The sequence below is a fragment of the Copadichromis virginalis genome, linkage group LG1 (genome assembly GCF_057382275.1).
Source record: "Copadichromis virginalis isolate Kocher_CV1m ecotype Utaka linkage group LG1, C_Virginalis_male_GT1.1, whole genome shotgun sequence".
Taxonomy (NCBI): Eukaryota; Metazoa; Chordata; class Actinopteri; order Cichliformes; family Cichlidae; genus Copadichromis; species Copadichromis virginalis.
Window position 1 is genome coordinate 41964691 of NC_140618.1, and position 22666 is coordinate 41987356.

Sequence of the window (22666 nt, forward strand, 5' to 3'; positions counted from 1 at the left end):
CATCTGGGCCTTTCACTACCACTGAAGGAACAGCTACAACACCCACAGAGACAACAGCATTTGAATCCACAACAGCCACAGTTATGACAACAAAAACACCAAAAATAGTCACATCGGGACCAACAACATCCTCTACCACAACTGTTGTTGAAACCACGACCACAAGTCCACATGTTGAAACAACAGGTCAAGGATCCACCACGGTTACATCAAAACCATCTGTGAGTACTGAAATTACATCTGGGCCTTTCACTACCACTGAAGGAACAGCTACAACACCCACAGAGACAACAGCATTTGAATCCACAACAGCCACAGTTATGACAACAAAAACGCCAAAAATAGTTACATCGGGACCAACAACATCCTCTACCACATCTGTATCAACCTCAGTTGTTGTAACTGGATCATCATTTTCCTCAACTGTAATTACAAATCCTTCTGTTTTAAACACAACTATTTCACCTTCAACATCTAGAGGTTCAACTTCTATTGCTCCCATAACAGAGACACTTCCAGGCAGCACGACTGTTTACGCAACAAGTGTAAACCCCAGTGTGACCAAAACCACATTGGGAACAACAGCATCCTCTACCACAACTGTTGTTGAAACCACGACCACAAGTCCACATGTTGAAACAACAGGTCAAGGATCCACCACAGTTACATCAAAACCATCTGTGAGTACTGAAATTACATCTGGGCCTTTCACTACCACTAAAGGAACAGCTACAACACCCACAGAGACAACAGCATTTGAATCCACAACAGCCACAGTTATGACAACAAAAACACCAAAAATAGTCACATCGGGACCAACAACATCCTCTACCACAACTGTTGTTGAAACCACGACCACAAGTCCACATGTTGAAACAACAGGTCAAGGATCCACCACGGTTACATCAAAACCATCTGTGAGTACTGAAATTACATCTGGGTCTTTCACTACCACTGAAGGAACAGCTACAACACCCACAGAGACAACAGCATTTGAATCCACAACAGCCACAGTTATGACAACAAAAACACCAAAAATAGTTACATCGGGACCAACAACATCCTCTACCACAACTGTTGTTGAAACCACGACCACAAGTCCACATGTTGAAACAACAGGTCAAGGATCCACAACGGTTACATCAAAACCATCTGTGAGTACTGAAATTACATCTGGGCCTTTCACTACCACTGAAGGAACAGCTACAACACCTGCAGAGACAACAGCATTTGAATCCACAACAGCCACAGTTATGACAACAAAAACACCAAAAATAGTCACATCGGGACCAACAACATCCTCTACCACAGCTGTTGTTGAAACCACGACCACAACTCCACATGTTGAAACAACAGGTCAAGGATCCACCATAGTTACATCAAAACCATCTGTGAGTACTGAAATTACATCTGGGCCTTTCACTACCACTGAAGGAACAGCTACAACACCTGCAGAGACAACAGCATTTGAATCCACAACAGCCACAGTTATGACAACAAAAACACCAAAAATAGTCACATCGGGACCAACAACATCCTCTACCACAGCTGTTGTTGAAACCACGACCACAACTCCATATGTTGAAACAACAGGTCAAGGATCCACAACGGTTACATCAAAACCATCTGTGAGTACTGAAATTACATCTGGGCCTTTCACTACCACTGAAGGAACAGCTACAACACCTGCAGAGACAACAGCATTTGAATCCACAACAGCCACAGTTATGACAACAAAAACACCAAAAATAGTTACATCGGGACCAACAACATCCTCTACCACAGCTGTTGTTGAAACCACGACCACAAGTCCACATGTTGAAACAACAGGTCAAGGATCCACCATAGTTACATCAAAACCATCTGTGAGTACTGAAATTACATCTGGGCCTTTCACTACCACTGAAGGAACAGCTACAACACCTGCAGAGACAACAGCATTTGAATCCACAACAGCCACAGTTATGACAACAAAAACACCAAAAATAGTCACATCGGGACCAACAACATCCTCTACCACAACTGTTGTTGAAACCACGACCACAAGTCCACATGTTGAAACAACAGGTCAAGGATCCACCATAGTTACATCAAAACCATCTGTGAGTACTGAAATTACATCTGGGCCTTTCACTACCACTAAAGGAACAGCTACAACACCTGCAGAGACAACAGCATTTGAATCCACAACAGCCACAGTTATGACAACAAAAACACCAAAAATAGTCACATCGGGACCAACAACATCCTCTACCACAGCTGTTGTTGAAACCACGACCACAAGTCCACATGTTGAAACAACAGGTCAAGGATCCACAACGGTTACATCAAAACCATCTGTGAGTACTGAAATTACATCTGGGCCTTTCACTACCACTGAAGGAACAGCTACAACACCTGCAGAGACAACAGCATTTGAATCCACAACAGCCACAGTTATGACAACAAAAACACCAAAAATAGTCACATCGGGACCAACAACATCCTCTACCACAGCTGTTGTTGAAACCACGACCACAAGTCCACATGTTGAAACAACAGGTCAAGGATCCACCATAGTTACATCAAAACCATCTGTGAGTACTGAAATTACATCTGGGCCTTTCACTACCACTGAAGGAACAGCTACAACACCCACAGAGACAACAGCATTTGAATCCACAACAGCCACAGTTATGACAACAAAAACACCAAAAATAGTTACATCGGGACCAACAACATCCTCTACCACAACTGTTGTTGAAACCAAAACCACAAGTCCACATGTTGAAACAACAGGTCAAGGATCCACCATAGTTACATCAAAACCATCTGTGAGTACTGAAATTACATCTGGGCCTTTCACTACCACTAAAGGAACAGCTACAACACCTGCAGAGACAACAGCATTTGAATCCACAACAGCCACAGTTATGACAACAAAAACACCAAAAATAGTTACATCGGGACCAACAACATCCTCTACCACAACTGTTGTTGAAACCAAAACCACAAGTCCACATGTTGAAACAACAGGTCAAGGATCCACCATAGTTACATCAAAACCATCTGTGAGTACTGAAATTACATCTGGGCCTTTCACTACCACTGAAGGAACAGCTACAACACCTGCAGCGACAACAGCATTTGAATCCACAACAGCCACAGTTATGACAACAAAAACACCAAAAATAGTCACATCGGGACCAACAACATCCTCTACCACAGCTGTTGTTGAAACCACGACCACAACTCCACATGTTGAAACAACAGGTCAAGGATCCACCATAGTTACATCAAAACCATCTGTGAGTACTGAAATTACATCTGGGCCTTTCACTACCACTAAAGGAACAGCTACAACACCTGCAGAGACAACAGCATTTGAATCCACAACAGCCACAGTTATGACAACAAAAACACCAAAAATAGTCACATCGGGACCAACAACATCCTCTACCACAACTGTTGTTGAAACCACGACCACAACTCCACATGTTGAAACAACAGGTCAAGGATCCACCATAGTTACATCAAAACCATCTGTGAGTACTGAAATTACATCTGGGCCTTTCACTACCACTGAAGGAACAGCTACAACACCCACAGAGACAACAGCATTTGAATCCACAACAGCCACAGTTATGACAACAAAAACACCAAAAATAGTCACATCGGGACCAACAACATCCTCTACCACAACTGTTGTTGAAACCACGACCACAAGTCCACATGTTGAAACAACAGGTCAAGGATCCACCACGGTTACATCAAAACCATCTGTGAGTACTGAAATTACATCTGGGCCTTTCACTACCACTGAAGGAACAGCTACAACACCTGCAGAGACAACAGCATTTGAATCCACAACAGCCACAGTTATGACAACAAAAACACCAAAAATAGTTACATCGGGACCAACAACATCCTCTACCACAGCTGTTGTTGAAACCACGACCACAACTCCACATGTTGAAACAACAGGTCAAGGATCCACCATAGTTACATCAAAACCATCTGTGAGTACTGAAATTACATCTGGGCCTTTCACTACCACTGAAGGAACAGCTACAACACCTGCAGAGACAACAGCATTTGAATCCACAACAGCCACAGTTATGACAACAAAAACACCAAAAATAGTCACATCGGGACCAACAACATCCTCTACCACAGCTGTTGTTGAAACCACGACCACAACTCCATATGTTGAAACAACAGGTCAAGGATCCACAACGGTTACATCAAAACCATCTGTGAGTACTGAAATTACATCTGGGCCTTTCACTACCACTGAAGGAACAGCTACAACACCTGCAGAGACAACAGCATTTGAATCCACAACAGCCACAGTTATGACAACAAAAACACCAAAAATAGTCACATCGGGACCAACAACATCCTCTACCACAGCTGTTGTTGAAACCACGACCACAAGTCCACATGTTGAAACAACAGGTCAAGGATCCACCATAGTTACATCAAAACCATCTGTGAGTACTGAAATTACATCTGGGCCTTTCACTACCACTGAAGGAACAGCTACAACACCCACAGAGACAACAGCATTTGAATCCACAACAGCCACAGTTATGACAACAAAAACACCAAAAATAGTTACATCGGGACCAACAACATCCTCTACCACAACTGTTGTTGAAACCACGACCACAAGTCCACATGTTGAAACAACAGGTCAAGGATCCACCATAGTTACATCAAAACCATCTGTGAGTACTGAAATTACATCTGGGCCTTTCACTACCACTGAAGGAACAGCTACAACACCCACAGAGACAACAGCATTTGAATCCACAACAGCCACAGTTATGACAACAAAAACACCAAAAATAGTCACATCGGGACCAACAACATCCTCTACCACAACTGTTGTTGAAACCACGACCACAAGTCCACATGTTGAAACAACAGGTCAAGGATCCACCACGGTTACATCAAAACCATCTGTGAGTACTGAAATTACATCTGGGCCTTTCACTACCACTGAAGGAACAGCTACAACACCTGCAGAGACAACAGCATTTGAATCCACAACAGCCACAGTTATGACAACAAAAACACCAAAAATAGTTACATCGGGACCAACAACATCCTCTACCACAGCTGTTGTTGAAACCACGACCACAAGTCCATATGTTGAAACAACAGGTCAAGGATCCACCACGGTTACATCAAAACCATCTGTGAGTACTGAAATTACATCTGGGCCTTTCACTACCACTGAAGGAACAGCTACAACACCTGCAGAGACAACAGCATTTGAATCCACAACAGCCACAGTTATGACAACAAAAACACCAAAAATAGTTACATCGGGACCAACAACATCCTCTACCACAGCTGTTGTTGAAACCACAACCACAAGTCCACATGTTGAAACAACAGGTCAAGGATCCACCATAGTTACATCAAAACCATCTGTGAGTACTGAAATTACATCTGGGCCTTTCACTACCAGTGAAGGAACAGCTACAACACCCACAGAGACAACAGCATTTGAATCCACAACAGCCACAGTTATGACAACAAAAACACCAAAAATAGTTACATCGGGACCAACAACATCCTCTACCACAACTGTTGTTGAAACCACGACCACAAGTCCACATGTTGAAACAACAGGTCAAGGATCCACAACGGTTACATCAAAACCATCTGTGAGTACTGAAATTACATCTGGGCCTTTCACTACCACTGAAGGAACAGCTACAACACCTGCAGAGACAACAGCATTTGAATCCACAACAGCCACAGTTATGACAACAAAAACACCAAAAATAGTCACATCGGGACCAACAACATCCTCTACCACAGCTGTTGTTGAAACCACGACCACAACTCCATATGTTGAAACAACAGGTCAAGGATCCACCACGGTTACATCAAAACCATCTGTGAGTACTGAAATTACATCTGGGCCTTTCACTACCACTAAAGGAACAGCTACAACACCTGCAGAGACAACAGCATTTGAATCCACAACAGCCACAGTTATGACAACAAAAACACCAAAAATAGTCACATCGGGACCAACAACATCCTCTACCACAGCTGTTGTTGAAACCACGACCACAACTCCATATGTTGAAACAACAGGTCAAGGATCCACCATAGTTACATCAAAACCATCTGTGAGTACTGAAATTACATCTGGGCCTTTCACTACCACTAAAGGAACAGCTACAACACCTGCAGAGACAACAGCATTTGAATCCACAACAGCCACAGTTATGACAACAAAAACACCAAAAATAGTTACATCGGGACCAACAACATCCTCTACCACAACTGTTGTTGAAACCACGACCACAAGTCCACATGTTGAAACAACAGGTCAAGGATCCACCATAGTTACATCAAAACCATCTGTGAGTACTGAAATTACATCTGGGCCTTTCACTACCACTGAAGGAACAGCTACAACACCCACAGAGACAACAGCATTTGAATCCACAACAGCCACAGTTATGACAACAAAAACACCAAAAATAGTCACATCGGGACCAACAACATCCTCTACCACAACTGTTGTTGAAACCACGACCACAAGTCCACATGTTGAAACAACAGGTCAAGGATCCACCACGGTTACATCAAAACCATCTGTGAGTACTGAAATTACATCTGGGCCTTTCACTACCACTGAAGGAACAGCTACAACACCTGCAGAGACAACAGCATTTGAATCCACAACAGCCACAGTTATGACAACAAAAACACCAAAAATAGTTACATCGGGACCAACAACATCCTCTACCACAGCTGTTGTTGAAACCACGACCACAAGTCCATATGTTGAAACAACAGGTCAAGGATCCACCACGGTTACATCAAAACCATCTGTGAGTACTGAAATTACATCTGGGCCTTTCACTACCACTGAAGGAACAGCTACAACACCTGCAGAGACAACAGCATTTGAATCCACAACAGCCACAGTTATGACAACAAAAACACCAAAAATAGTTACATCGGGACCAACAACATCCTCTACCACAACTGTTGTTGAAACCACGACCACAAGTCCACATGTTGAAACAACAGGTCAAGGATCCACCATAGTTACATCAAAACCATCTGTGAGTACTGAAATTACATCTGGGCCTTTCACTACCACTGAAGGAACAGCTACAACACCTGCAGAGACAACAGCATTTGAATCCACAACAGCCACAGTTATGACAACAAAAACACCAAAAATAGTCACATCGGGACCAACAACATCCTCTACCACAGCTGTTGTTGAAACCACGACCACAAGTCCACATGTTGAAACAACAGGTCAAGGATCCACCACGGTTACATCAAAACCATCTGTGAGTACTGAAATTACATCTGGGCCTTTCACTACCACTGAAGGAACAGCTACAACACCTGCAGAGACAACAGCATTTGAATCCACAACAGCCACAGTTATGACAACAAAAACACCAAAAATAGTTACATCGGGACCAACAACATCCTCTACCACAACTGTTGTTGAAACCACGACCACAAGTCCACATGTTGAAACAACAGGTCAAGGATCCACCATAGTTACATCAAAACCATCTGTGAGTACTGAAATTACATCTGGGCCTTTCACTACCAGTGAAGGAACAGCTACAACACCCACAGAGACAACAGCATTTGAATCCACAACAGCCACAGTTATGACAACAAAAACACCAAAAATAGTCACATCGGGACCAACAACATCCTCTACCACAACTGTTGTTGAAACCACGACCACAAGTCCACATGTTGAAACAACAGGTCAAGGATCCACAACGGTTACATCAAAACCATCTGTGAGTACTGAAATTACATCTGGGCCTTTCACTACCACTGAAGGAACAGCTACAACACCTGCAGAGACAACAGCATTTGAATCCACAACAGCCACAGTTATGACAACAAAAACACCAAAAATAGTTACATCGGGACCAACAACATCCTCTACCACAACTGTTGTTGAAACCACGACCACAAGTCCACATGTTGAAACAACAGGTCAAGGATCCACCATAGTTACATCAAAACCATCTGTGAGTACTGAAATTACATCTGGGCCTTTCACTACCACTGAAGGAACAGCTACAACACCTGCAGAGACAACAGCATTTGAATCCACAACAGTCACAGTTATGACAACAAAAACGCCAAAAATAGTTACATCGGGACCAACAACATCCTCTACCACAACTGTTGTTGAAACCACGACCCCAACTCCATATGTTGAAACAACAGGTCAAGGATCCACCACGGTTACATCAAAACCATCTGTGAGTACTGAAATTACATCTGGGCCTTTCACTACCAGTGAAGGAACAGCTACAACACCCACAGAGACAACAGCATTTGAATCCACAACAGCCACAGTTATGACAACAAAAACACCAAAAATAGTCACATCGGGACCAACAACATCCTCTACCACAGCTGTTGTTGAAACCACGACCACAAGTCCACATGTTGAAACAACAGGTCAAGGATCCACCATAGTTACATCAAAACCATCTGTGAGTACTGAAATTACATCTGGGCCTTTCACTACCACTGAAGGAACAGCTACAACACCCACAGAGACAACAGCATTTGAATCCACAACAGCCACAGTTATGACAACAAAAACACCAAAAATAGTTACATCGGGACCAACAACATCCTCTACCACAACTGTTGTTGAAACCACGACCACAAGTCCACATGTTGAAACAACAGGTCAAGGATCCACCATAGTTACATCAAAACCATCTGTGAGTACTGAAATTACATCTGGGCCTTTCACTACCACTGAAGGAACAGCTACAACACCTGCAGAGACAACAGCATTTGAATCCACAACAGCCACAGTTATGACAACAAAAACACCAAAAATAGTTACATCGGGACCAACAACATCCTCTACCACAACTGTTGTTGAAACCACGACCACAAGTCCACATGTTGAAACAACAGGTCAAGGATCCACCATAGTTACATCAAAACCATCTGTGAGTACTGAAATTACATCTGGGCCTTTCACTACCACTGAAGGAACAGCTACAACACCTGCAGAGACAACAGCATTTGAATCCACAACAGTCACAGTTATGACAACAAAAACGCCAAAAATAGTTACATCGGGACCAACAACATCCTCTACCACAACTGTTGTTGAAACCACGACCACAAGTCCACATGTTGAAACAACAGGTCAAGGATCCACCATAGTTACATCAAAACCATCTGTGAGTACTGAAATTACATCTGGGCCTTTCACTACCACTGAAGGAACAGCTACAACACCTGCAGAGACAACAGCATTTGAATCCACAACAGCCACAGTTATGACAACAAAAACACCAAAAATAGTTACATCGGGACCAACAACATCCTCTACCACAACTGTTGTTGAAACCACGACCACAAGTCCACATGTTGAAACAACAGGTCAAGGATCCACCATAGTTACATCAAAACCATCTGTGAGTACTGAAATTACATCTGGGCCTTTCACTACCACTGAAGGAACAGCTACAACACCTGCAGAGACAACAGCATTTGAATCCACAACAGTCACAGTTATGACAACAAAAACGCCAAAAATAGTTACATCGGGACCAACAACATCCTCTACCACAACTGTTGTTGAAACCACGACCCCAACTCCATATGTTGAAACAACAGGTCAAGGATCCACCACGGTTACATCAAAACCATCTGTGAGTACTGAAATTACATCTGGGCCTTTCACTACCAGTGAAGGAACAGCTACAACACCCACAGAGACAACAGCATTTGAATCCACAACAGCCACAGTTATGACAACAAAAACACCAAAAATAGTCACATCGGGACCAACAACATCCTCTACCACAACTGTTGTTGAAACCACGACCACAAGTCCACATGTTGAAACAACAGGTCAAGGATCCACCATAGTTACATCAAAACCATCTGTGAGTACTGAAATTACATCTGGGCCTTTCACTACCACTAAAGGAACAGCTACAACACCTGCAGAGACAACAGCATTTGAATCCACAACAGCCACAGTTATGACAACAAAAACACCAAAAATAGTCACATCGGGACCAACAACATCCTCTACCACAGCTGTTGTTGAAACCACGACCACAAGTCCACATGTTGAAACAACAGGTCAAGGATCCACAACGGTTACATCAAAACCATCTGTGAGTACTGAAATTACATCTGGGCCTTTCACTACCACTGAAGGAACAGCTACAACACCTGCAGAGACAACAGCATTTGAATCCACAACAGCCACAGTTATGACAACAAAAACACCAAAAATAGTCACATCGGGACCAACAACATCCTCTACCACAGCTGTTGTTGAAACCACGACCACAAGTCCACATGTTGAAACAACAGGTCAAGGATCCACCATAGTTACATCAAAACCATCTGTGAGTACTGAAATTACATCTGGGCCTTTCACTACCACTGAAGGAACAGCTACAACACCCACAGAGACAACAGCATTTGAATCCACAACAGCCACAGTTATGACAACAAAAACACCAAAAATAGTTACATCGGGACCAACAACATCCTCTACCACAGCTGTTGTTGAAACCACGACCACAAGTCCACATGTTGAAACAACAGGTCAAGGATCCACCATAGTTACATCAAAACCATCTGTGAGTACTGAAATTACATCTGGGCCTTTCACTACCACTGAAGGAACAGCTACAACACCCACAGAGACAACAGCATTTGAATCCACAACAGCCACAGTTATGACAACAAAAACACCAAAAATAGTCACATCGGGACCAACAACATCCTCTACCACAGCTGTTGTTGAAACCACGACCACAAGTCCACATGTTGAAACAACAGGTCAAGGATCCACAACGGTTACATCAAAACCATCTGTGAGTACTGAAATTACATCTGGGCCTTTCACTACCACTGAAGGAACAGCTACAACACCTGCAGAGACAACAGCATTTGAATCCACAACAGCCACAGTTATGACAACAAAAACACCAAAAATAGTTACATCGGGACCAACAACATCCTCTACCACAGCTGTTGTTGAAACCACGACCACAAGTCCACATGTTGAAACAACAGGTCAAGGATCCACCATAGTTACATCAAAACCATCTGTGAGTACTGAAATTACATCTGGGCCTTTCACTACCACTGAAGGAACAGCTACAACACCTGCAGAGACAACAGCATTTGAATCCACAACAGCCACAGTTATGACAACAAAAACACCAAAAATAGTCACATCGGGACCAACAACATCCTCTACCACAGCTGTTGTTGAAACCACGACCACAACTCCACATGTTGAAACAACAGGTCAAGGATCCACCACGGTTACATCAAAACCATCTGTGAGTACTGAAATGACATCTGGGCCTTTCACTACCAGTGAAGGAACAGCTACAACACCTGCAGAGACAACAGCATTTGAATCCACAACAGCCACAGTTATGACAACAAAAACACCAAAAATAGTTACATCGGGACCAACAACATCCTCTACCACAGCTGTTGTTGAAACCACGACCACAAGTCCACATGTTGAAACAACAGGTCAAGGATCCACAACGGTTACATCAAAACCATCTGTGAGTACTGAAATTACATCTGGGCCTTTCACTACCACTAAAGGAACAGCTACAACACCTGCAGAGACAACAGCATTTGAATCCACAACAGTCACAGTTATGACAACAAAAACACCAAAAATAGTCACATCGGGACCAACAACATCCTCTACCACAGCTGTTGTTGAAACCAAAACCACAACTCCACATGTTGAAACAACAGGTCAAGGATCCACCATAGTTACATCAAAACCATCTGTGAGTACTGAAATTACATCTGGGCCTTTCACTACCACTGAAGGAACAGCTACAACACCCACAGAGACAACAGCATTTGAATCCACAACAGCCACAGTTATGACAACAAAAACGCCAAAAATAGTTACATCGGGACCAACAACATCCTCTACCACAGCTGTTGTTGAAACCACGACCACAAGTCCACATGTTGAAACAACAGGTCAAGGATCCACCATAGTTACATCAAAACCATCTGTGAGTACTGAAATTACATCTGGGCCTTTCACTACCACTGAAGGAACAGCTACAACACCTGCAGAGACAACAGCATTTGAATCCACAACAGCCACAGTTATGACAACAAAAACACCAAAAATAGTTACATCGGGACCAACAACATCCTCTACCACAGCTGTTGTTGAAACCACGACCACAAGTCCACATGTTGAAACAACAGGTCAAGGATCCACCATAGTTACATCAAAACCATCTGTGAGTACTGAAATTACATCTGGGCCTTTCACTACCACTGAAGGAACAGCTACAACACCTGCAGAGACAACAGCATTTGAATTCACAACAGCCACAGTTATGACAACAAAAACACCAAAAATAGTCACATCGGGACCAACAACATCCTCTACCACAGCTGTTGTTGAAACCACGACCACAAGTCCACATGTTGAAACAACAGGTCAAGGATCCACCATAGTTACATCAAAACCATCTGTGAGTACTGAAATTACATCTGGGCCTTTCACTACCACTGAAGGAACAGCTACAACACCTGCAGAGACAACAGCATTTGAATCCACAACAGCCACAGTTATGACAACAAAAACACCAAAAATAGTCACATCGGGACCAACAACATCCTCTACCACAGCTGTTGTTGAAACCACGACCACAAGTCCACATGTTGAAACAACAGGTCAAGGATCCACAACGGTTACATCAAAACCATCTGTGAGTACTGAAATTACATCTGGGCCTTTCACTACCACTGAAGGAACAGCTACAACACCTGCAGAGACAACAGCATTTGAATCCACAACAGCCACAGTTATGACAACAAAAACACCAAAAATAGTTACATCGGGACCAACAACATCCTCTACCACAGCTGTTGTTGAAACCACGACCACAAGTCCACATGTTGAAACAACAGGTCAAGGATCCACCATAGTTACATCAAAACCATCTGTGAGTACTGAAATTACATCTGGGCCTTTCACTACCACTGAAGGAACAGCTACAACACCCACAGAGACAACAGCATTTGAATCCACAACAGCCACAGTTATGACAACAAAAACACCAAAAATAGTCACATCGGGACCAACAACATCCTCTACCACAGCTGTTGTTGAAACCACGACCACAAGTCCACATGTTGAAACAACAGGTCAAGGATCCACAACGGTTACATCAAAACCATCTGTGAGTACTGAAATTACATCTGGGCCTTTCACTACCACTGAAGGAACAGCTACAACACCTGCAGAGACAACAGCATTTGAATCCACAACAGCCACAGTTATGACAACAAAAACACCAAAAATAGTCACATCGGGACCAACAACATCCTCTACCACAGCTGTTGTTGAAACCAAAACCACAAGTCCACATGTTGAAACAACAGGTCAAGGATCCACCATAGTTACATCAAAACCATCTGTGAGTACTGAAATTACATCTGGGCCTTTCACTACCACTGAAGGAACAGCTACAACACCTGCAGAGACAACAGCATTTGAATCCACAACAGCCACAGTTATGACAACAAAAACACCAAAAATAGTCACATCGGGACCAACAACATCCTCTACCACAGCTGTTGTTGAAACCACGACCACAACTCCACATGTTGAAACAACAGGTCAAGGATCCACAACGGCTACATCAAAACCATCTGTGAGTACTGAAATTACATCTGGGCCTTTCACTACCACTGAAGGAACAGCTACAACACCTGCAGAGACAACAGCATTTGAATCCACAACAGCCACAGTTATGACAACAAAAACACCAAAAATAGTTACATCGGGACCAACAACATCCTCTACCACAACTGTTGTTGAAACCACGACCACAACTCCACATGTTGAAACAACAGGTCAAGGATCCACAACGGTTACATCAAAACCATCTGTGAGTACTGAAATTACATCTGGGCCTTTCACTACCACTAAAGGAACAGCTACAACACCTGCAGAGACAACAGCATTTGAATCCACAACAGTCACAGTTATGACAACAAAAACACCAAAAATAGTCACATCGGGACCAACAACATCCTCTACCACAGCTGTTGTTGAAACCAAAACCACAACTCCACATGTTGAAACAACAGGTCAAGGATCCACCATAGTTACATCAAAACCATCTGTGAGTACTGAAATTACATCTGGGCCTTTCACTACCACTGAAGGAACAGCTACAACACCCACAGAGACAACAGCATTTGAATCCACAACAGCCACAGTTATGACAACAAAAACGCCAAAAATAGTTACATCGGGACCAACAACATCCTCTACCACAGCTGTTGTTGAAACCACGACCACAAGTCCACATGTTGAAACAACAGGTCAAGGATCCACCATAGTTACATCAAAACCATCTGTGAGTACTGAAATTACATCTGGGCCTTTCACTACCACTGAAGGAACAGCTACAACACCTGCAGAGACAACAGCATTTGAATCCACAACAGCCACAGTTATGACAACAAAAACACCAAAAATAGTCACATCGGGACCAACAACATCCTCTACCACAGCTGCATCAACCTTAGTTGTCATAACAGGATCATCGTTTTCTTCAACTGCAATTTCAAATCCTTCTGTTTTAAACACAACCATTTTACCCTCAACATCTAGAGGTACAACTTCTTTTACTCCTACAACAGAGACTGTTCCAGGCAGCACGACTGTTTACGCAACTAGTGTAAGCCCCAGTGTAACCACAACCACAGCTGCTTCTTCATCACCCCTTAATACAACCTCGACACGATGTGTATGCATTGTCAATGGAGCTTTGCATCATGCTGGTAGGTTTCTCTTTCATTTTTGTTATCATTTTATTTTTCTTTAATTCTGAACACATGTTGTTGGGACACCTCTGTTCTTGTTTTAAATTTCAAGTTTAGACCCAGTTAGTCGTCGTATAGCAGGTTCTCCCAAAGCATCCAGGAAAACAGTTGATTGTGAGGAAGATGTGTAGTCCAAAACATAACCCTTGGTACACCTTTACCTTACCCACTTGGCAACAGTCTTTTCAAGGAAAAAATTAGGTTATTTCTAACTATTTTTAGAGTCGTGATGGTAAACCCCAACTACTATAGATAATTCTATTCCTGGGGCCAGAGCAGGTGACATTGTAACTTCAGCTGCATGTTACTGCATGTCTGGCTTTCTGAATGGTCTCCACAAAAACCAACATGGGTTTCATAGGGAATTGGGGAACTTTCTGCACAGTATGTCACTGTATATAGGTCATTAAGTCCCTTAATGTTGTTTTCATCCATTATCTTACCTCAAATTTAGAGTTTTATATTCTCATCTGAAGTTCTTATTTGAATGCATATTGTTCTAAATCCCAGAGCTGTTCATGAAGAAAAAGCATATCAGTCTTTAGTTAGAAATGGACATAACAAAAACTGTTAATTTGACACACACATACGCATCCAGCCTGTCCAGTTGGATACCAGTACAGCGCTTGTTTAATTATCTGTGTTTTGTTTTTGTTTGTTTTTTCACAGGGGACTTTGTGTACAATGTCACTGATGGGTTAGGGTGGTGTTATGCTGCATTTTGCAATGCATCTTGTGAAATTGAGACACAGTCCAGTCCTTGTCCTGTGACACCAAGTGTGCCCACTACTGCACACTCTACAACTACAGTATTCAGCACTACTACAAAGGCCACAATTTCCAGCTCAGTACCTCTGACAACAACTAGTCCTGCCTCCTTTACTTCAAGTACATCAATAACTTCATCTACTCAAAATGTCTGCAATGATGTGTATCCACCGAGACAGGTGTGACATGATTACATATGTTTTTATTATTTATTGAGTGAGGGCAATGTATGGGCTTTTTGTTAAATACCACTTTGGTGCTGGTGTGACACCCTGAACCTGACTGCAATAATAGCTATATCTATTTTTGTCATTTACCACTGTGATGCCTTGGTGAATACCAGTTGAGAGGCTGTAGAGTGTAGATCCACAATAGACCATTTAGTAATTCCAAGTCCATGGTGTTGATTTGCTGATAATAGGCCTACCTTAGTGCACCACTGTGTACAGCCATGCTCTAAGCCAGAGGTTCCCAAAGTGTGGGGCCCACCCCCTAGGGGGGGCACAGAGCCATTGCAGGGGGGGCGCGGTATGAAAAGAGAGAAAAAAAAAGAACGTTTGGATACTGCTAGCATAATTGACAGGTTTTTAACGGGGCTTCCATACAAACACAAAGCAGGAGATGAAACATCGCCAAATATGTTTCCAAACCAACTCCCTTCCAAGCCAAAAACTAGAAAACATGGTGAAGCATATCTTCTCTTTGGCTTCACCTGCACAAGTGCCGAGGTAGATCTCCCCGCGCGTTGGGCTCTCCAAATCACGGACAAACAGTATCCTACATTCTTGATTTTTAGTTTACAAACACTTCTTATAATGATTAACTACTCCTGACATTTTGCTCTTTATAAAGTTACAGTGGGATGCAAATAACATCAGGCTGATCCTGCCATGATTTATTCCCCTCGGTTCAAATCACAGACAAACAGGATCCCACAGCTGTTTATGTTTTTGAACCCATTTTGCACAGAGAGGCATTTTTTGAAAAATGTATTGACAGCAATGTTGAACATTATTACACAGGAAAAAAACAACTACATGTAAAATAATCACAGCGTGACGCCTCTGCCTTTGTAAATGGAGGGACAGTAACTGTGTGTAAAACCTGCAGACAGTCAGATTAACAGTATTTTGTCTCTATCATTCTGCAATTCATCTCATGTAAACAATAACGTTGCGCACAGCCTGATGTGAAAAAAAGGCGCATACCTTTGACGTTGCGTGACGAACAAAAATGGAGTTAAAAGTTAAAAAATCGCAGTTTTCGGTGATTTGAAACGCCATTTACGTGTGGACGAAAAGCCCAAACGCATAGAAACAGCTGCGTTTTCAAAAATGACCGTGTAGGTGTGGACATAGCGTAAAAGAGTTAGTATGTGAAATCGGACCAGAGTCGAGATGTGAAATAAACAGCAATGGAGTTTGAAAGCAAAATATGAGTCTGTGTGGTGGGAGGATGTGTTTGCGTGTTGGGGGGGGGCAACATTTTTCTTCTAAAACAAAGGGGGGCCCAGCAAAAACAGTTTGGGAACCACTGCTCTAAGCTGAAAAAAACATATAATGCAGAAATGAAACACAGTGGCTGAATGGAGCAGTGGTTAGCACAGCTGCTTCACAGGATGAATGTTTCTGGTTTGACAACAACTTGGGGCTCTTTGTTAGCATGTTCTGTACCTGTGGGGGTTCTCTCACATATTAATAATAATCTGGTGACTTCAGCTTTACTGTTACTTCACAGATTTACAAATGTAAAAAGTGGATCAAAAACTTCCAAAAATAAATAAACATATATTTTAGATATGTGCAAAATGCAATAAATTACTAAATAAAAGAGCATATGTCTGGGATAAGAATAATTATAAACCTAAATGAGATTATGACAATTTACTTGAAAGACAGTGTATTTTAAACAAACCCATGATCTCCTAAATCATCTTTTGTTTGTCAATACTTGTTCAGAATGGAGAGTCCTGGGATGCCGGCAACTGCACCACAGCTACGTGCATTAATGGGAAGATTATAACGATGCCAACAGTCTGTCCTACTATGCAGCAGCCCATCTGCACCAATGGACGCAGTGCTGCTAAGATCTCTGATGATGACGGATGCTGCCCTCACTATGAATGTCGATGTAAGCTTAATAATGTATATTATAAATACACAGCAAAATATACACTGTACTTATGGTGTATATAAATACACAATATGAAATCTGTCTCTTTGATATACTGCAGATAATCTTGTGTCAGAGCCTTGAGGCTTGTAAATACATGAAAAGCCACCGCTGATCAATGGCCATGAATACCCTTCATGTTGTTGCTAGTTATTTAGGCTGTTATTGTCTATCGTCTTTTTGTGGCATATTTATTGTTGTGAGTGGGCACGTGTCCATATAGTGAAGTTTTTACATTACTGTGCAATACTCTGTTTTATCTACAGCACTTTGGCCAACCTTGTATTAAATGTTCTTTATAAATAAAATTAGATCAGCCTGCATTCTGACTGTTTAGGCAGATCTATGGTCTTTTGTTAACTTATGACGCTTGTCTATTTTTCCTGTTCCAGTTATTACTTGACATTTCTATACATGATTCTTTTCACCCTGCAGGTGTGTGCAGTGTCTGGTGTGGATCCCACTACTTAACATTTGATGGAGAATCCTACAATTTCAATGAGAATTGCTCTTACTACCTGGTCAAAGAGATTATTGCTAAATATAACCTGACTGTTGTAGTTAACCGTGATTGTGATCCATCAAGCAGTACATTCTGTCCCAAGGTTCTTACTGTTACATATAAATCTTTCAAAGTGGTTTTGACTCAGCTGATGTCTTCAGGAATACCAACTAATGTGGTAAGCAATAATTCAATTTGACCAAGCGAAAGCTGATCTAATGGTTAATCTTTCAAATGAGTATGATGCTTGTTTCACACTATTTTTTAATGTAAATTGTGTTGTTACCTACAGGTGTTTGTCAATCAGCAAAAGATCTATCCTGCCTATAGCAATTCTGTCCTGCGCATTACTAGCACAGATATAATCACCACATTGGAGTTACAAGACATCAGTGCAAAAATTGTCTATTCAGGCTCTTCATTCAGCATTGACCTTCCCTACTCCCTCTTTGAAGGAAACACAGAGGGACAATGTGGTGAGTTAGAGAATACTTCTCCCAATCTTTAACCCAGGTCTAAACAATGACCATTAATAAGCCAAATATTAATAATAGAAAAGATTCCTCGGCCACTTGCAATCAAATTTAACTCTAATCCATATCCAATCTAGAAGGTGAGACAGCCTCAGCACACTTTGGTTAATAATAATAATAATGGACTGCATTTATATAGCGCTTTTCAACGCCCTCAAAGCACTTTACAGTTCCACTATTCACTCTCACATTCACACACTGGTGGAGGCTACAGTTGTAGCCACAGCTGCCCTGGGACAGACTGACAGAGGCGAGGCTTGCCGTATCGCGCCCTCGGGCCTTAGTTGAACTAAGTCTGGAACTAAGCTTCAGTTTCAGACCAATACCAATTCTCTGGTATACTGAAGCCCGTTATAGCTATAGTTTTGTAATTCCTGCTGCATATCATTAAACTCCTCACCTTGTTTTACTGCAGTTCCAGCTGAGAGTCATGATTTTTTTAAACTTCACACATCTAACTAATCCCAAATACCAAGAGAAATTAAAAATGCAACACAAACAAAGTTATATACTTAAAAAAAAAGTTTTAGAAACCCCAATTTTTCCAGTTTTTTATTGCAATTCATGTCATTCAGGTCCAATGAATTGCTTGAAATGGTACAAAGGTAAGTGGTGAACTGCCAGAGGTTAAAAAAACATAAGGTTACTCAAAACTGAAAAATGACGTCCATTTCAGAATTATCCAAAAAGGCCCTTTTCAGGGAACAGAACATGAGTTAACAATTTAAAGCTGTTCTGCAAAGCTGGTGCTACTAATTGCTACAGGTGTTCCAACTTTTCTGGAATGCTTACAACCCCCTCTGTCTGCATAAAAGCAGTGTTGGAATACACTGTGGTACGATACCCTCGTCAGCATCAGTTGAACAATATTGTACTGCAGAAAGTAGTGGGTTGCTACAAAAAATGCAATTAACAATGGAAGAGACAGACCATCTTAACACTAAAAAGGTTAGGTCTTTTATCTACAGAGAAATTAGGAAGAATGTCAAGGTGTCAGTGAGTACAGTTTCCTTCACCATCAAAAGGCACTCAGAAACAAACTCTGGCAGGAAGAGGTCTGGCAGACCCAAAGCCACAAATGAATCAGAGTTTCGGAGAGTTAACAGCTTGTGTGATTGGTGGCTCGCAGGACAACAGCTTCAAGCACAGCCTAATAGTGGTCGTGGTAAGGAAGTCCCAGTTTCAACTGTGAAGAGAAGACTTTGAGCTTGCAGCAAGAAAGCCATCGCTAAGATGCCAGAATAAGACAAAGAGGCTTGTCTGGGCCATTAACAACTGCTGTTGGACCACTGAAGACTGGAAGAAGGTATTTTGGACTGATGAATCCAAATTTGAAATCTTTGGTTCATCATGCAGCATCTTTGTATGCTGTTGAGCATACACCACAGTCTCCAGACTTAAACCCCATCGAGCTGGTTTGGGATGAACTGGACAGAAGAGACAAAGCAAAGCAACCAAGCAGTGCCTCATTTATGGGAACTTCTGCAACAGATATGGGAAGAACTTCTGAACAATATTTGATTTCTATTGTAGAAAGAGTGCCACAGGGGTGTCCAGCTGTTCTGACTGGACAAAAGTTTAGTACATTTTGGTCATTTTGTACTATGCTTTAATTTCAGAGTGCAGTGAGACATTAAACTGCATAATTTTCAATAAAAAACTGGAAAAATTGGGGTGTTCTAAAACGTTTGATCTGTAGTGGGTATAAAACATTTTGATTGCCGCTAAAAATTATGTTTGTACTGAAATGTTAACTAATTTCCCATTTAAAGAAATATCTGTACATGTCTTGAACAAACTGTAAATTTAATTAGAGTGAAGCTTAGATAAGAAAAAGAAGTATGTTAGTATGCAGGTATGCCTACATAACTTTGATATTGATCATATAATAAGTTTCTTTCTTAGGCTACTGCTCAGGCTTCATTCTGCTGCTTTTCCTTTACTAGGTACCTGTGACAACTCCCAGAGCAATGAATGCCGTTCTCCAAATGGCCAGGTGGGAAGTTGCTCAGACACTGCAGGCGAGTGGCAGGTCCCACATACACCCTGCGTTATCCCCACAACCCCACCAACACCCAGAACCACATCAAAGCCCTCACACTCAACACCACCTGTTTGTGAACCTGCTGTCTGTGATCTACTAACTACCAGGTAAAGAGAACCACAAACTGTTCAGCAAACTCGTTATACTTTTCATTTTGGTAGATAGAAAAATGTACTTATTCTGCACATGTAGAACAGAATGATTTGGGGAATGTGGTATAATGGTATTTTCTTTCCAGTTTGATTGTCAAGTTGACAGCCTGTGAAGGAGCGCTGCAAATATCCTAAAGCAATAGTATGTATCATAAAGTTGCAGAGCATACAGATGAAGACGAAACTGAGACAGTACTGAATGACTTAGCCAAGTTCTGTTCCTAGTAAACAGTTCTCCAGTCATCCATTCCAATCTGATCTATTAAATAGATACAATTTGTCTCAGAGTGACGCTGAAACACTAGTTCATGCATTTATTACTTCCAGGCTGGACGACTGTAATTCATTATTATCAGGAAGTCCTAAAAACTCACTGAAAAGCCTTCAGCTGATCCAAAATGCTGCAGCAAGAGTCCTGACAGGGACTAGAAAGAGAGAGCAGATTTCTCCTGTTTTGGCTTCCTGTTAAATCCAGAATTGAATTCAAAATCCTGCTCCTCACATACAAGGTCTTAAATAATCAGGCCCCATCTTATCTTAATGACCTTGTAGTACCATATCACCCTATTAGAGCACTTCGCTCTCGCTCTGCAGGCCTACTTGTTGTTCCTAGAGTATTTAAAAGTAGAATGGGAGGCAGAGCCTTCAGTTTTCAGGCCCCTCTTCTGTGGAACCAGCTTCCAGTTTGGATTCAGGAGACAGACACTATCTCTACTTTTAAGATCAGGCTTCAAACTTTCCTTTTTGCTAAAGCATATAGTTAGGGCTGGACCAGGTGACCCTGAATCCTCCCTTAGTTATGCTGCAATAGACGTAGGCTGCCGGGGGATTCCCATGATGCACTGTGTATTTCTTCTTCAGTTACCTTCCTCACTCTCTAAAAAAGTTCCACAAATTCATCAATTCTAGATGAAATAACTCTTACCATATTTTGTTTCTGTGTGCACATAAAATAATGTCAGCATCAAAAATTAAACCAGGATATTTGGAAAAGCTGCCTTACTCTGTTTAACAGCATTAGGGAAATACTTATAAAAAATAAAAAGAAGAAAATTTAATGGGAGGAGCTTTTATAATCTATAACTGGTTATTGATATAACTGAAATTAACACAAAAAGGAAGGACATGGTATTTCTTTGTCGTAACAGTGCTTCTTGCCAATAAATAAAGTTTAAGACTCTTCTCAAAACATATTTATTCACTGAAGCCTTTGTTTAAGGGGATTGACTCAATTAGTTTGAACATGTTTTATTTTATTTTAGTTATTTATTTCATTTTATCTTATTTTATCGTATTTTAATTTTATTTTTACTTTGCTTATGCTATTTGCATATGTACAGCACTTTGTGAACTCTGGTTTTATGTTAAAGTGCTTTATAAATATAGATGGTATGGTATAAATCATAATGTTTTAGAGCCTGTTTATTTCTCCTTAAATGGAGCCACTGACTTTAGTGTATGCGCCCATGAAAAACTTGCCAAATCTTCTCTACAAATGCCTTACAGCAAACTCTATTGACTGGTTTTCAGCTTCTGGTTACCTTATTGGTGCTTGATCAAAAACAACTGTGAGCATGGACCCTGCTACAGTGGTTTGTAG

At 41.6% G+C, this 22666-nt stretch overlaps 1 protein-coding gene across 1 annotated transcript in view; it reads left to right on the plus strand.

Moving 5' to 3' along the window:
- Window positions 1-22666, plus strand: part of LOC146719337 (uncharacterized) — a 53293-nt gene that overhangs the window by 23085 nt on the left and 7542 nt on the right. The window contains exons 29-44 of the mRNA XM_085462125.1: window positions 1831-1919; window positions 4356-4994; window positions 5149-5183; window positions 5860-5894; window positions 6052-6079; window positions 6164-6203; window positions 6726-8784; window positions 9256-9414; window positions 9514-10125; window positions 11311-12790; window positions 14372-14853; window positions 15565-15842; window positions 17622-17793; window positions 18271-18515; window positions 18630-18813; window positions 20817-21021. Of these exons, the coding sequence (XP_085318251.1) occupies window positions 1831-1919; window positions 4356-4994; window positions 5149-5183; window positions 5860-5894; window positions 6052-6079; window positions 6164-6203; window positions 6726-8784; window positions 9256-9414; window positions 9514-10125; window positions 11311-12790; window positions 14372-14853; window positions 15565-15842; window positions 17622-17793; window positions 18271-18515; window positions 18630-18813; window positions 20817-21021 (6742 nt within the window). The remainder of the gene's footprint in view (window positions 1-1830; window positions 1920-4355; window positions 4995-5148; window positions 5184-5859; window positions 5895-6051; window positions 6080-6163; window positions 6204-6725; window positions 8785-9255; window positions 9415-9513; window positions 10126-11310; window positions 12791-14371; window positions 14854-15564; window positions 15843-17621; window positions 17794-18270; window positions 18516-18629; window positions 18814-20816; window positions 21022-22666) is intronic.